This window comes from Mesoplodon densirostris, chromosome 6, assembly GCF_025265405.1.
Source record: "Mesoplodon densirostris isolate mMesDen1 chromosome 6, mMesDen1 primary haplotype, whole genome shotgun sequence".
Taxonomy (NCBI): Eukaryota; Metazoa; Chordata; class Mammalia; order Artiodactyla; family Ziphiidae; genus Mesoplodon; species Mesoplodon densirostris.
Genome location: NC_082666.1, coordinates 78,343,241 through 78,358,488, shown reverse-complemented (window position 1 = coordinate 78,358,488; position 15,248 = coordinate 78,343,241). Strand labels below are relative to the sequence as shown.

General features: G+C 35.2%; 1 protein-coding gene across 2 annotated transcripts in view; it reads right to left on the bottom strand.

Moving 5' to 3' along the window:
- SMC5 (structural maintenance of chromosomes 5) overlaps positions 1-15,248 on the bottom strand; it is a 102,473-nt gene that overhangs the window by 63,818 nt on the left and 23,407 nt on the right. For both annotated transcript variants that reach the window (XM_060102285.1, XM_060102286.1), the window contains exons 4-8: positions 10,318-10,480; positions 9,167-9,301; positions 7,467-7,607; positions 5,713-5,874; positions 4,841-4,912 (exon numbers count right to left, since the gene is read on the bottom strand). In XM_060102285.1, coding sequence (XP_059958268.1) covers positions 4,841-4,912; positions 5,713-5,874; positions 7,467-7,607; positions 9,167-9,301; positions 10,318-10,480 — 673 coding nt within the window. The remainder of the gene's footprint in view (positions 1-4,840; positions 4,913-5,712; positions 5,875-7,466; positions 7,608-9,166; positions 9,302-10,317; positions 10,481-15,248) is intronic.

Genomic DNA, 15,248 nt, shown 5'->3' with positions numbered 1-15,248 from the left:
AAAGAAAGAACAACTTAAGACATTCCCAGATAAACAAATACTGGTAGAATTCATCATTAGCAGACCTGCCCCTACAAGAAATACTAATGCAAGTCTTTCAGAATGAAATGAAAGGACACTAGACAGTAACTTGAAACCACACAAAGAAAGAGCACCAGGAAAGGTAACTACATATGTAAATGTAAATAAGAGATAGTAGGAAATGTATCTGTTGTTTGTAACTCTTCTTTTCTCCTATCTGATATAAAAGACAACTGTTGTGGTCTAATAAAAAATATATATTTGGTCTTTGTCCCCAGTTCCTGGCTCAAAGGTCTTAAAAACCTTAGAATTTCCTGAGTGACAGAAGTGTCTTTTGTTATTCACACTAAGCCCCTTTTGCAGATACCTGATTTTATGCTAATAAGACGACTCTTGGCAGGGTCCCTAAACAGCTTCAGAATAGAGACTGATTGCTAGAAGAACCAACCACATGATTAAGGGGTTGGAATTTTCAGCCTCACCCCCTGCCCTCAAGGAGTAGAGAGAGGCTGGAGATTGACCTCACTCACCAACAGTCAATAATTTAATCAGTCATATCCAGGTAATGAAACTCAATAAAACTCTTGAACAACATGGTTATGGAGCTTCTGGGTTAGTGAATGTGTCCATATGCTGGGAAGGTGGTGCACCCAGAAAGGGATTAGAAGCTCTGCACCATACCTTGTGCTATGCACCTCTTTCGTTTGGCTTTTCCTGAGTTGTATCCTTTATAATAAACGGGTAACTGTTAAGCGTAACATTATCCTGAATTCTGTGAGTCGTTCTAGCAAATACTGAACCTGAAGTTGGCGGTAGAGGGGGGTTGTGGGACTCCCTGAATTTGTAGCGAAGTCAGAGAGAAGAGTAGGAAGTCTGAGGTCTGGGGAATTGAGACTGGCATGTAAAGCCAGGACTGTCTTGTGAGACTGAGCCATGAAATTGTAGAATCTACTTTAATTCCAAGTAGTTAGTATCAGAACTGAATTGAACTTTAGGACACAAAGTTGGTGTCAGAGAATCACACAATTATTGCCACAAAAATGAAACTATATAAAGAAATAATTATAAAACTATGTTGATAGGCTTATAATGATTAAAAATGTAACTGGTATGACAATAACACAAAGGAAGGAGAAGGGAATGGAGCTATATGGGAACAAAGTTTGTATACTACTCAAGTTCATATTAATATGAAATAGATTATCATAAATTAAGATGTTATTTATTTATTATTATTATTTTTTTGCAGTACGCGGGCCTCTCACTGTTGTGGCCTCTCCCGTTGCGGAGCACAGGCTCCAGACGCGCAGGCTCACCGGCCATGGCTCACAGGCCCAGCCGCTCCACGGCATGTGGGATCCTCCTGGACCGGGGCACAAACCCATGTCCCCTGCATCGGCAGGCAGACTCTTAACCACTGCGCCACCAGGGAAGCCCAAGATGTTATTTATAATTCTAAAGGCAGTCACTAAGAAAATAGCTCAAAAAATACACAGCAAAAGAACAAGGGAATTAAAATGGTACAATAGAAAATATTTAACACAAGAGTAGCCCCTGCTCGCAGCAATTAGAGAAAGCCTACACTCAGCAATGAAGACCCAACACAGCCAAAAATAAATAAATGCACAAATAAACAGAATATATGAAATACTGTTTCTCTATGGCTTAAAAACTTTCAAAGCCTTCTTATAGTTTCTAACTGCATTTACAATCAAATTCAAATTGCTTTCTTTTTTCTTCAAGGGTCTACCTAAGATAGTCTCTGCCTACCTCTCATATCTGCTACTTTTCAGGAACAATACACTTGTCCCCTATCCTCAGAGGATTAGTTCCAGCACCTCTCCATTCCCCCCACCCTCTACAGCTACCAATATCCACAGATGCTCAAATCTCTTACATAAAATGGCATAGTATTTGCATACAACCTACACACATCATTATTATGGGATGCAAAGGTACATCATTATTGTAGTTTTAAAGCTGTACGTAAGACATACTTTGTTTTTACTGTATGCTTTTACTGAGTGGTCTATTCTCCATCCCAAAGCAAACATGAACAAAATTACATTAAATGCAAAAAAATTTTTAAAAATCATCTCTAGTATAATGTAAATGCTATGTAAAAAGTTGCTGGTGTATAACAAATTCCAGTTTTGCTTTTTGGAACTTTCAGGAATATTTTTTTCCCAAATATTTTTGCTTAGTGGTTGGTTGAATCCACGAATGCAAAATCCATGGACATGGCGGGCCAACTATATTAGACCCAAGAAGACACTGAGGCAGACTGTCAAAGTGCTAAGGAAAAAAAAAATTGTAATTTAGAATCCAATATCCAGCCATATTAATATGCCATAGTGACTGCAAAAAAGATAGTTTGCAACATACAGGGACTCAGAAAGTTTATCACCCAAAGAACGTCTCTAAAACACCTACAGAGGACAGCCAGTAAAAAAAAAAAACCCCAAATTCCTACCTCTTCAAAAGAAAGAATCATAAGAAGTGTGATATAAGCAGAAACATGTTCAAATAAGCCAATAAATATATTATTAAGTCTAAATAAATACAGATAGTAGAAAATAACATCTTAAATAACTGACAAGTAAAATTTCTGATGACACTGGCATGAAGTGGAGGAAAAAGAAATAAAAGCTTGCTAAGATTCTGATCTTAATTAAGTAGAATGAAAATACTGAATCATTTTTTTTTATTAAGAAAAATATGTTATTTAAACTTTAAGGATAATCAGAGTAGGCTTAGAATATATAACTTTAGGGAAAAAAAAGGAATAAGAAAACCTTGATCAAGAGCAACAGAAAGTAGAAAGGGGAATAGGAAGAATCAAACAAAAAGCATAGGAAGTAGAAAACAATGGTAAATGTGAACTGGTTAAACTCTTTTACTGTATGAAAAAGTGTCTCTCACACCAAACTGAAAAAATTACAAAGCAAAACCCAGTATATGTTATTTACAGCAGATAAAATAAAAACATGATGCAGAAAGAACAATAAAGCTTTAAAATCTAGAAAGCAAGAACTAATACAATTACAAGGAAAAATAGACAAATCTACATTTACAGAAGAAGGTATTGATACTTTAAAATGGATGTCAAGTTGGTAAGAAAAAAAAATAAGTAGAACATATGCATAATTATACTAAGCCTGATATATATATATATATATAGCTATATAGCTATATTTATATGTATAAAAAACCACCCCTAAAGACAGAATACATTCTTTTTGAATATATGAAAAACACATACAAAACCAAATATAAAAGTCCAAAAGAGGTTTCCAAAAATTCTAAAATAAAGTCATAAAGGCCACATTTATTAACCATAAAGCAATATAACTGGAACTACACATTTTTTAAAAAGCTTAAAAATTCCATATCCAAGTAAATTGAAACAGTAAGAACTCCTATGTAAGCTTAAACAAAAACATTTAAATGAGAATTATAAAATCTTAAACAGAAAAACAGTACATATCACACATATGAGATGAATAACCAAATGATAACCAGAAAAAAAATTTATACCCTAAAATGTATTAAGAATTAAGAAAGGCTAAAAATTCAAGAACTTACAAAAGTGACAAACTGGCAATTATGATAAGGGAAAAAGGAAACCATTGGTTTTAGGAGTACTAAACTACTTAAAAGGTTGGTATAACACTAAAAAAAAACAGTTAAGGATGGAATAAAGTAAAATTTTAGGTCAATCTCAGATGGTGCAAAACAATCCTAAAAACAAGATTTTCTATTTGAATCCAGGAACGTATTAAAATACCAAGTAAGATTTATGACAAAATGCAAGGATGTTTCAATGTTAGACAACCTGTCAACCTAGTATTCCCGTTTGGGGTTTTAAAGGTGAATCTTTGTGCCTTTTTCCTTCTAAATTCTAACTAAATAACAGAAACGGAGCAAAAAGGGCTCAGTCTCACAAGGACAAAAGGAGTAAGGGAGGAGACATCAATAACTGGAGATTTCAATAAATATTCAGAAGAGTAAATGTAGTAGAGGGACAACTAATTTAGCAGCCAATTATAGGAACCACAGTGTAAAGGGTGAGTGAAAGAGAAAGAAACAAGAAAAGAACGGATTCTTCTTAAAAAAAAAATATCCTGGAGACTCTTAGAACTAGGAAATGTCAAATAAAAAGACATTACATATTAAGTAAGATTTTTATGGAAAATGTTATTTTATATTGGGGAAAGTAGAGTGTGGCACTGGGAGCTACTTCTGAGTTCTGCAAGTCGTTTAATTTTGTTGAGTCTCTATTTCTCCACCAGGTATTTGGATACAATGGTGACTGCCCTTTACATACTTTAGAGAGATTTAGAGAAAGGAGATTTTGCTATAAATACATTATTGTTGAGCCTTCCAAAGTAAATTAAAAAAAAGAGAGAGAGACACACACACACAGCCCACACAGAGAATTACCCCTACCAACCCTACACTATCCTCCTACCCCAATGCCTTCACACCACCTCTATGCACACACATCTTGAGCACTAACGCTAGCAAGCAAGCTTCTGTCATGAAAATGTGAGGTTTATTCTCTGGAGAAGTTAAATGAGAGAAGATTGGAAATTGAAGATAAAGGCATAGGAAAAGGGGTAAGGCTGAAAACTGAGAGATTAACGTCTGTGCAAGTGCTATACTTCCAAAGCTTAGTTCCCCTCACAGATTAAGATAAGAAATAGAGAATGAGGAGGATCTCAGACAATTCCCAAACAAGAAGGTGTCTCATAATCTACACCTGAACACAAAAGTTAGGGCAAATGAACATAATAAAAATTTCAGTACAAGATCTTACATGTTTATCTTTCCTTTCTATAACATCTTGCTTTTGTTTGCACTTTTGAGATGTCTCCTTAATATCTGTTGCCTGTAAGATTGAACGAGAAGAGGGGAAGTTAGTTAAAAACTCAAGCAAAGCAATTATGTGACACCACTCATCCAAATATTAAGTTGCTATGTAAGTTTACCCACAATGATTTTCCATGATTTCTTTCCAATTAAATTCATAATTATCACCCAAAATATCAACAATTATTTGAAAATCTATGAAAGGTTATTCCTACAGATATTAAAAATAGCTGCAGCAATATGCATACATATGTTTCTGTATCTCTTCACATTTATTTCCTCATGTTATTTTATCCTAGAAACAATTATATAGAATTGCAGGGTCCATTCTCAAAACAATATCTAACTCCAAAATCTCACCTAAAGGTTAAAAGCCATGATCACAAAAAATTTAAATTTACATTTTCAAAATATCAAGAATATTCCATATGCCATTATATTATTTATTCCAAGAAACATCAGGATTTTTATATTACATTCCTCTAAAAGGGTATATAGTTACAAAGCATGTATAATAAATTCACAAAAGGAGTTAAATGTTTCTAGGAATACTACTCTGAATCCTTCTGTTATTAAAACAATAACATTTCCTCTTTCTCTTTTTATATCTTGGAATTTCTATAGAGTAGCAAGCTCCTATAAGGTAGCAAGTGATGATTAGGACCCTGAAAGACCTGTGGTAGTAGAATTCCTAGTAAAAGAACTTAAGGAACTAAAGTTAACAAGTAAATCTACAAAGCATTTTAAAAGACCTGCAAAATATTTTTTGTATTTGCTAAAATAAAATACAGGAAATCCAAAACTGAGCCAGAAAAGTACCTTCTCTTTGATTCGAGCCTCCAAATTGTGACGCTGCCTTTCAATTTCTTCAATGCGTTGTGTTATAGGAATCTGCCCTTCTTTAAGTTTTCTGACCTCATCCTTCGCTCGGTCCCGAGCTAGTTTTACTTCTTCATATTCCTGACGAACATTTTCGTATTCCTTGTAATGAATTCAAGAAAGAGAAGTTAATGCACTCCTAGCTTAAAGTAACACAAATACTAAAATCAAGGTACAGGCAGAAACCAAATCTATGAAAAAGACAGTGTTGAATCCCTTTGGCAGGTCTATTAATAAAAAATTTTCCCTCTGAAACAACTTCAGAAATAGTAAATACCAACATAATGATTAACTCAGTGATACTCACTGAGCACTTACCTCTATCACTACGCCAGACTGTCTTCCATCCCTTCCTGTTATTGAAATTTACATCCTAATGGCTTCTAACAGGACCTCCTCTAGTCTCTCAATAAAGAAGGGATTCAAAAACATATAAAGAACCAAAAGAAACTCAGTCATGAAAAATAAAAATGAAAAAACAAAAGTAAAATGGCTCAAGAGAAAAACAAAATGTAGCATCCAGGTGAAAATGATGCTTGTCACGTCTCAGGAATTAATAAAATTTGCTAAAAAAAATTAAGGGGAGGGCCTCCCTGGTGGCGCAAGTGGTTGGGAGTCCGCCTGCCGATGCAGGGGATACGGGTTCGTGCCCCGGTCTGGGAGGATCCCATATGCCGCGGAGCGGCTGGGCCCGTGAGCCATGGCCGCTGAGCCTGCGCGTCCGGAGCCTGTGCTCCGCAGCGGGGGAGGCCACAACAGTGAGAGGCCCGCATACCGCAGGAAGAAAAAAAAAAAAAAAATTAAGGGGAGTGCTAAGAGAGCATATAGTAAGAATGAATGGCATGAAAGAAGGTAAGAAAAGAATACAAATAAACAGAGTAAATCAAAAAAAGGAAAAAATGAAAAAAGATTGAAATCAATCTTGAAACAAAAGGGAGAAATCAAAAGACTTCAAAAGACAAACATAAAGCAGGTGCAAGAATAATGGACATAGGATAAACCTAATCAAAATGAGCTGAAGAAAGAAAAAAGTTTAAGAAAATGGAATTATGGGAAAGGATAGGGTGAAGCAGGGGTGGTGGGGTTAGGGTGGGTGGAAGAAGGTCACAAATAAAGCCACATATTTCTCCAATCTAATAATTTTTTCCATCCTAGCCTTAAAAACATTATTAAACTTTCTCATTTTGTTCCACCCACTGAAAAGTAAGGTACTGAGGGAAATGAATCTTTGGCCCAAACTGTGGTTTTAAACAGTATACATCACAGAGTGACTAAAAACAGTAGCCTCAGTAAGTTTATGAAGCATAATGAGTAGAAGATTACAATTAATATCCTTCAGCTTTGTCTGTAGCTGAAGCTGATATTAGTAGCACACTCAGTGACCTGAGGACACTCAAAGATTTAATTTTTACATATGTAAACATTTTTAGCTCATTAACATTTTATAAAACAAAACTATCTGTTGACTCAAATCTGGAAAAATTAAGGGCACAGACTTAATCAACATGCAATAACAACAACATAGCACACAGTTATATAATAACACAAAAAAGAGATAAATGTTACTATGTATGATATACAAAGCAAAAATGAACAAAAGCACCTAATTTGAATACACAGCAATTAGTGCCTTCTTTATAACTTTTCTGCTGATTAAAGAATCACTATTTTCACCTTTAATAACTCACACTTACCACCCATGGCCTTTTTGCTTCAAGCATCTCAATCAAATCTAAATGTCGCTTACGTTCATAGAACCTCTCCACATCTTGTTTATATCTTTCATTCCTCTGAATCATCTTCTCTAGATATTCAGTTTTCTCTTTGCATGAGGTCTAAAATAAATATTTATTTAACAATTAGTTTAACTGAAGAAGGACAAAAGGTCAAAGCTTTTAATAATGAAAAATGTACAGTGCTAGCAAAATTTCACAATAAATGATTCCATAGGAGTTCTTAAGAACTGTGTGAAACTAATGTGCACACCTGAATTCTGGTCTAGGTTCTACTATTTATTAATTATGGGACTGTGAGGAAGCCCTGCCACATCTCTAAGCCTGGACTCTTCTTGCCTAAAGAGAAGAGAGGTATCTGCCCCGTTCACCTCAAGGGTAGAAGCAACTCAACTTACTATAGGTGAAAGCTCAACAAAAGCTGTAACATGACATACAAATGAAGAGTGGTATTATTATGATTACTATGTTATAAATACCAATGACTGAAGGACTTAGAAATGAGATAAAGGAAAGCTAAAATTCAGTCTTTATACTGTGAATTAATAAATGCCAAAAATGTACTCAGAGCTTAGTAGAATACGTTTGTTTTCTTTCAGAGTTTGGTAGGTAGTTTCAGTGAGTGTTTCAGAGGAGTGTATTAAGATTGTTTGATGTGGGGAAAAGTAAAAGGACCGACAGAGTATATAAAGTAGGATAAAATAATTATGACTCCTTTGGCCATTCACTCTGAATAAGTATAACAATAAAAATAGTATTAAATTATAATAAAACTCATTATCAAGTACAGACAGTTACAGTTTGAGAGAAAGCATTTGTTTACAAGATTTCTCATTACAAAAATTTACTGAATTTATTTTAGCTGCTGAGATACGGAAAATGATTCATTAAATAAAGCACCTTTTCGAATGATATGCTATAAAAGAACATTTTAATTTATTTATTAAAGGTGAAAATAAAAATCAAACAGTACAACTAAATGTACAGTTCTTTTACAAAGTCCATCCTCACACAACTGAAAAAAATATGAGAACTGGCTCAACAGAGACACTATATTAAAAGTTACATATCTGCTGTATTACCCAAAGCCTTACACAGTGCCTGGCATATAGTAAGTGTTTAGTAAATACTGAATGAATAAAAGAATAACACTGAAACTTCCTGAGAGAAAAAAAATACTTTAAAATACTATTATCGGTTCTTTAGAACAGGGGTCCCCAACCCCCAGTCTGTGGACTGGTACCGGTCCGCGGCCTGTTAAGAACCAGGCCGCACAGCAGGAGGCAAGCAAGTGAAGCTTCATCTGCTGCTCCCCATCGCTCACATTACTGCCTGAACCATCTCCCACCCCTCCCCCCATCCGTAGAAAAACTGCCTTCCATGAAACCGGTCCCTGGTGCCAAAAAGGTTGGGGACTACTGCTTTAGAAATTCAATTAATAATGTATATTTGATGAAATGATAGTCAAAATTTTCAAACTTTATATAAAATCCATTCCCACTTTTTGTCACCTAACTTAATGTTAGCAACAAAATCCTAGGTGAAAAAAAATCACAAATATATGAATGCACTCAATGAATCAGAACTACTATTTACTTTCCCACATCTTGAGACATAGAAATCAATGAGAGACATAAAATGAATTGTCTATTTATAAATACCTCTAGTTGTTTTTCTTTCTCCCTGAAGTTTTTGAGTTCACAGTGGTATTTGTGCATTTCTGGAGGACCAATTGACTTCTCAGTAGCTTCAAGGAGTTCAATTTTACTGAGTTTAGCAAATTCTCCAACTTTATCCTAGAGCAAAAAACTTAAATATCAGTTAATATTATCGTTTATAAATATCTTCAATACATTTTTCACTCAATGATACTTGTCAAGAAGAAACTCATTTAAAAGAAACAAAACCCTTTATTTTGAGATGTGAATCTTAATATAAACCCTGTCCTTCATATATCATTCTTTAAAATAATAAACTTAGGGTATAAACTGTCATCTTTTTGAGAACCCTAAAAAAATTTCAATGTCAATATTTCCAGGTTGAAAGTTTTATACACATTTAACAAATAGTTTGGAAATAAAAGAAAAAATACTCCCCTGGACTGAAATGATTATCTACTACGCATAATTTGGAATGAAATACTAGAAGTTAAAATAAAAAACACAGAGCAATTTTAAACATCTACTTCTGTAGATAGTCTTCTATCAGCTGATAAATACTTTAAAATTTTAACTTTTCTTTCACTTGGACATAGTAATCAAGCCACTAGCTTCTGAAGAAAAAAATGAACTATAATTCAGTCACTAGACTGCATTCAAAGACAAATTTAAAAGATCTGATTTTAACACATAACATGCAATATCAGGATGTTTTATTTTTACTAAACAAACTTAAAATATGAAAGGTTTTTAGAAGGCACACCTATAGATTTAAAAGTCTTAGTATATAAAATATTTTATACAAACACACTGATTAAGAAGTTGTTTACTAACAAAATTTTACAAGTCTATGAATGGGAGCACACAGCTGTTCAAGCTACTCTCTGTACTTAAAAATAATACCTTTATTTCCTTTAAAATACTTTAACAGGCTCATTAATTGGATATTTCCAAATTACTACAAATTAGTAAGATTATACTGTAAGAGATGAGATGCTACCTTTTACAAGGGACTGTTAATAACTATTAAGACCACTATGCTCATTTTAAACAGCAACCATTACAATACTCTTTAAAAGTATTTACATTTTTATATGACATAAAGAGGAAACACACACAAAATTTTCCCACCTTTACATTTAATTCTCTCATACCTGAGGTAGAAACTGGCAAAGATTGCCCACTTGAATATTTAAGGCTGCAACCTGCTCTTCTACTACTTTCTGAGTTGTAGATTTTTTGTTGATGAACCAAAAGGACTGATTTTTTGCCACATCAATCTCACGAGTGATTACAAGATTTCCAGAAGTCCTGAACCTAGTTAAAAAATAAATTAAAAATCTTTATACTCAAAATACATAATTTTAGAAATAAAATTTCTAAAATTCTCTTGCATCAAAGGTTGCCACATAGGATTATTATTATACTTTTTACTCCTTTTGACATTCTGGCCCCTCCAAAGAAGGAAAGCCTGACATTTTATTAGTGATAATACATAACTGACCACCTGTAGGTTATTACTCTTTCAACATTTGAAATTATTTAAACTGTTAAAATAAAATTAAAACAAATGCCAATACTAATTCCCAAACACTGCCAGAGGAGTTATTTATCCTTTAATCATTATGCTACACTCCAATCACGTGTTGACTACAATTTTAAATGGGTTGGTATATAAAAGCATACAACAGTTAAACCTCGAAACTCTCTCTACTTGGAAAATGTATGAATGAAAACTAACTCTTACATATGCATTTCCAGACATCAAAACCAGCCTGCCCATACAGTTGGCCCATGGTTTCCTCATCTTACACTCCACCACTCTGAATTCAGAGGAGACTGTACCACATGACTATAAGGAACATTAAAAAATAGAAAATCTGAAAGAAGGGTATTTACTTATTTCTTGATTTAAAAGTACTACTGCTTCACACCTCCTATCTATTCATCCATCTTCTTCACTGGCAATCAGCAGCACGGGAAGAAGCCTGGGACCACGAGAGAGACAAGGTGCCATTGTTGGGGTGTGTGTGAGGAGAGGGGTGGGACCGCCATAGAAGCTCCTTTCTCTGCACACGTGCTTTCAGGTGGCAGGGCACCACCTACAAGAGCTCCAGGAATGGGTGTGAGTCACCACTGCCATCTAGGACTCCAGAGATGGGCGTGGACTGCTGCCGCTGCCAAGAGTCCCATTAGTGGGTGCTGGTTGCTTCCCCCACCTCCTGGAAACATGTGCAGGCAGTGCACCTGCATAGCCCCTATCAAGGGATAACAGCCAGCACATGCTGAGGAAAGAAACGGCAAGCATCTAAACCAAAAGCAACCCTCACACCAAAAAAATATTAAACCCACACAAGCTACACAGGGACACTGCTGCATATAAATAGCCCTCCAAGACTACGGTATATAATTGTTTCTCCTAAACACACAGGGTAAGAGAGATATAAGAGGAACCATTCCCAGTGAAAAGACCAGGAGAATTCCCCTGAAGGAACAATGAAACAGACCTCTTTAGTCTAACAGACACCAAGTTCAAAAAGAAGGTAACAAAAATACTGAAGGAATTAAGAAAGGTTATCAACAGAAATGCAAATTACTGTAAAAAGGACGTAGAAACTATAAGGAAGAGACAAGAAAATTAGAAAATTCATTTGCCGAGACAAAAGCTGAGCTAAAGGCAATGAACAGCAGAATGAATAATGCAGAAGAAAGAGTAAGCGATCTGGAAGATAGAATAATGGAAATTACCCGATCAAAACAGCAGACAGAAAGCCAAATTAAAAAAAAAAAAAAAAGAAAGCAATATAAGAGACCTATGGGATAACATATAGCATGCCAATCTATGCAAAACAAGGATTCCAAAAGGAGAAGAAAGAGAAAAGGGGATTGAAAATGTATTTGAAGAAACTATGGCTGAAAACTTCCCAAACCTAAAGAAGGAAACAGATATCCAGATACAGGAAACAGAAGGTCCCAAAAAAGATGAACACAAACAGACCTACATCAAGACATATTATAATAAAAATGGCAAAAGTTAAAAATAAAGAGAAGATTCTAAAGGCAACAAGAGAAAAGCAAAGAGTTAATTTCAAGGGAACCCTCATAAGACTATCAGCTGATTTCTCCACAGAAACACTGCAGGCCAGAAGGGAGTGGCAAAATATATTCAAAGTCTTAAAGGGGAAAAATGTGCAACCCAGAATACTCTAACTAGCAAGATTATTGTTTAGAATAGGAAGAGAGATAAAGAGGTTCTCAGACAAGCAAAAACTAAAAGAATACAGCAATACTAAACCTATCCTAAAAGAAATATTGAAAGGTCTTCTCTAAATAGAAAAAATCTTTTTTTTTCTGCTTTATAACAAATTTATACATATACATATACATATACATATACATATACATATGTTCCCATATCTCCTCCCTTTTGCGTCTCCCTCCCACCCTCCCTATCCCACCCCTCCAGGCGGTCACAAAGCACCGAGCTGATCTCCCTGTGCTATGCGCCTGCTTCCCACTAGCTATCTACCTTACGTTTGGTAGTGTATATATGTCCGTGCCGCTCTTTCGCTTTGTCACAGCTTACCCTTCCCCCTCCCCATATCCTCAAGTCCATTCTCTAGTAGGTCTGTGTCTTTATTCCTGTCTTACCCTTCAAGAAGATATAGGAAGGAGGAAATCACAATTGGAAAGTAAACCACTTAAATAAGCCAGTATACAGATCAAAAAGAAAAAAAATTAAAAACCTATTTGTGAAAGCTACGATAAAGACAAAGAACAGCAAAAGAATAAACATGAAGATGTAAAAAAAGGACATCAAAATCATAAAATATGGGGAAGAATAGTAAGAAAATGTAGATTCTTTTTTTTTTTTAGATTGTGTTTGAGCCTGTATCACTATCAGTCTAAAGCAAGCAGATATAAGAAGGGGTTAACATACTTGAAAAACAGGGCAACCATAAATCAAAAACATACAGGAGATTCACAAAAACCAAAAAGAAGAGAACACAAGCATAAAATAAAAGAAAGTAATCAAATCACAAAAAGAAAAACAAAAAAGGAAAGGAACAAAGAAGACACATACCATCAACTGGAAAACAAGGTTTAAGATGGCAATAAATATATATATATCAATAATTACCTTAAATGTCAATGGACTAAATGCTCCAACAACAGACACAGAGTGGCTGACTGGATGAAAAAACAAGAGCCTACAATATGCTGCCTACAAGACATCCACCTCAGGACAAAGGACACACACAGACTGAAAGCGAGGGGATGGGAAAAGATATTTCATGCAAATGGAAATGACAAGAATGTGGGAATCACAATACGTGTAACAGACAAAATAGATTTTAAAACAGAGGCCATAAAGAAAGATAAAGAAGGATACTATATAATGATAAAAAGGTCAATACAAGAGGATTTTACACTCATCAACATATATGCATCTAATATAGGAGAATACAAATACATAAAACATACTAGCAGACATAAAGGCAGAAATTGATGGGAATACAATAATAGGAGACTTTAACACCCCACTCACATCAACAAACAGATCTTCTAGACAGAAAATCAATAAGGTAACAGAGATCCTGAATGATACAATAGAACAGTTAGATTTAATTGATATTTTCAGAACATTACATCCAAAAAAACCCAGAATACACATTCTTTTCAAGTATACATGGAATATTCTCTAGGACTGACCACATACTAGGGCACAAAACTAACCTCAACAAATTTAAGAGTACAGAAATTATTTCAAGGATCTTCTCCAACCACAATGGCATGAAACAAGAAATTAACCACAGGAAAAGAAATGAGAAAAAAATAATTACATGGAGACTAAACAACATGCTACTAAAAAATCAATGGGTCAACGAGGAAATCAGAAAGGAAGTTAAAAATACCTGGGGACAAATGGCAATGAAAACAGAACCATACAAACTCTGAGACGCAGCAAAAGCAGTTCTTAGAGGGAAGTTAACAGCAATACAGGCCTTCCTCAAAAAATAAGAAAAACCTCAAATAAACAATCTAACCTACCACCTAAAAGAATTAGAAAAAGAAAAATAAACAAAACCTAAAGTCAGGGCTTCCCTGGTGGCGCAGTGGTTGGGAGTCCGCCTGCCGAAGCAGGGGACATGGGTTCGTGCCCCAGTCCGGGAAGGTCCCACATGCCGCGGAGCAGCTGGGCCCGTGAGCCATGGCCGCTGGGCCTGCGCGTCCGGAGCCTGTGCTCCGCAACGGGAGAGGCCACAACAGTGAGAGGCCCGCATACCGCAAAAAAAAAAAAAAAAAAAAAAAGAAAGAAAGAAAAAGGAGGAAAGAAACCATCCCCAAAAGGCTATACTGTCACTGTGAGGGTAAACTAGAATTACTCCATTACCTCCACCACCACCACCACCATAAGCCACAGCAAGGCCAACTTGCCTGTATCAAACTATGACTTGAACTGTGAAATGAAGAAAAATTTTACCCTGAGAGTTACTAACCCCAAGTCACTCTCAAACAGATTTGTATCTTGAAGTTACATGACAGATGTAAGGAGGTTCAAAAACCCTCAAACTGAGAATTCTGTATATTGAGATACTGGTTTAAAAGTATCCAATGATCTTTAACAGAAGTTAACAAAAATTCTCTCTGCAGGAATCTACCTTTATCATCAGAGTTTAACACAGATAAAGTTCCAAGAGAAAGGAGAAGCTCGCTGGAAACACACAAGAAAACAAAGCTTCAAGAGTAAGAACTAGCAGAAATAGAAAGTAAAATCATATTGGCATCAAAGGACTCAAGTATAAGTATGTTTATTATATTTTAAGAAATAAAAGATTGAAAATATAAATAAACAATAGATCTGAAAAAGAACCAAAGAGAAATGGATCTAGAATGCAACACAGACATAAAAAGATGAAAAATATGAAAGATCTTAAGAGACATAGATGACTGAGAAAGCCTAACATCTGTCTTGTAAGAGTTCTGGAAGGAAGGGAGGCCAAGAATGGGCCAGTGGCGGTATTTGGAGAAATAACACATAAGAATTTTCCAAACTACAGATTTAAGAATAAATCACAGTACT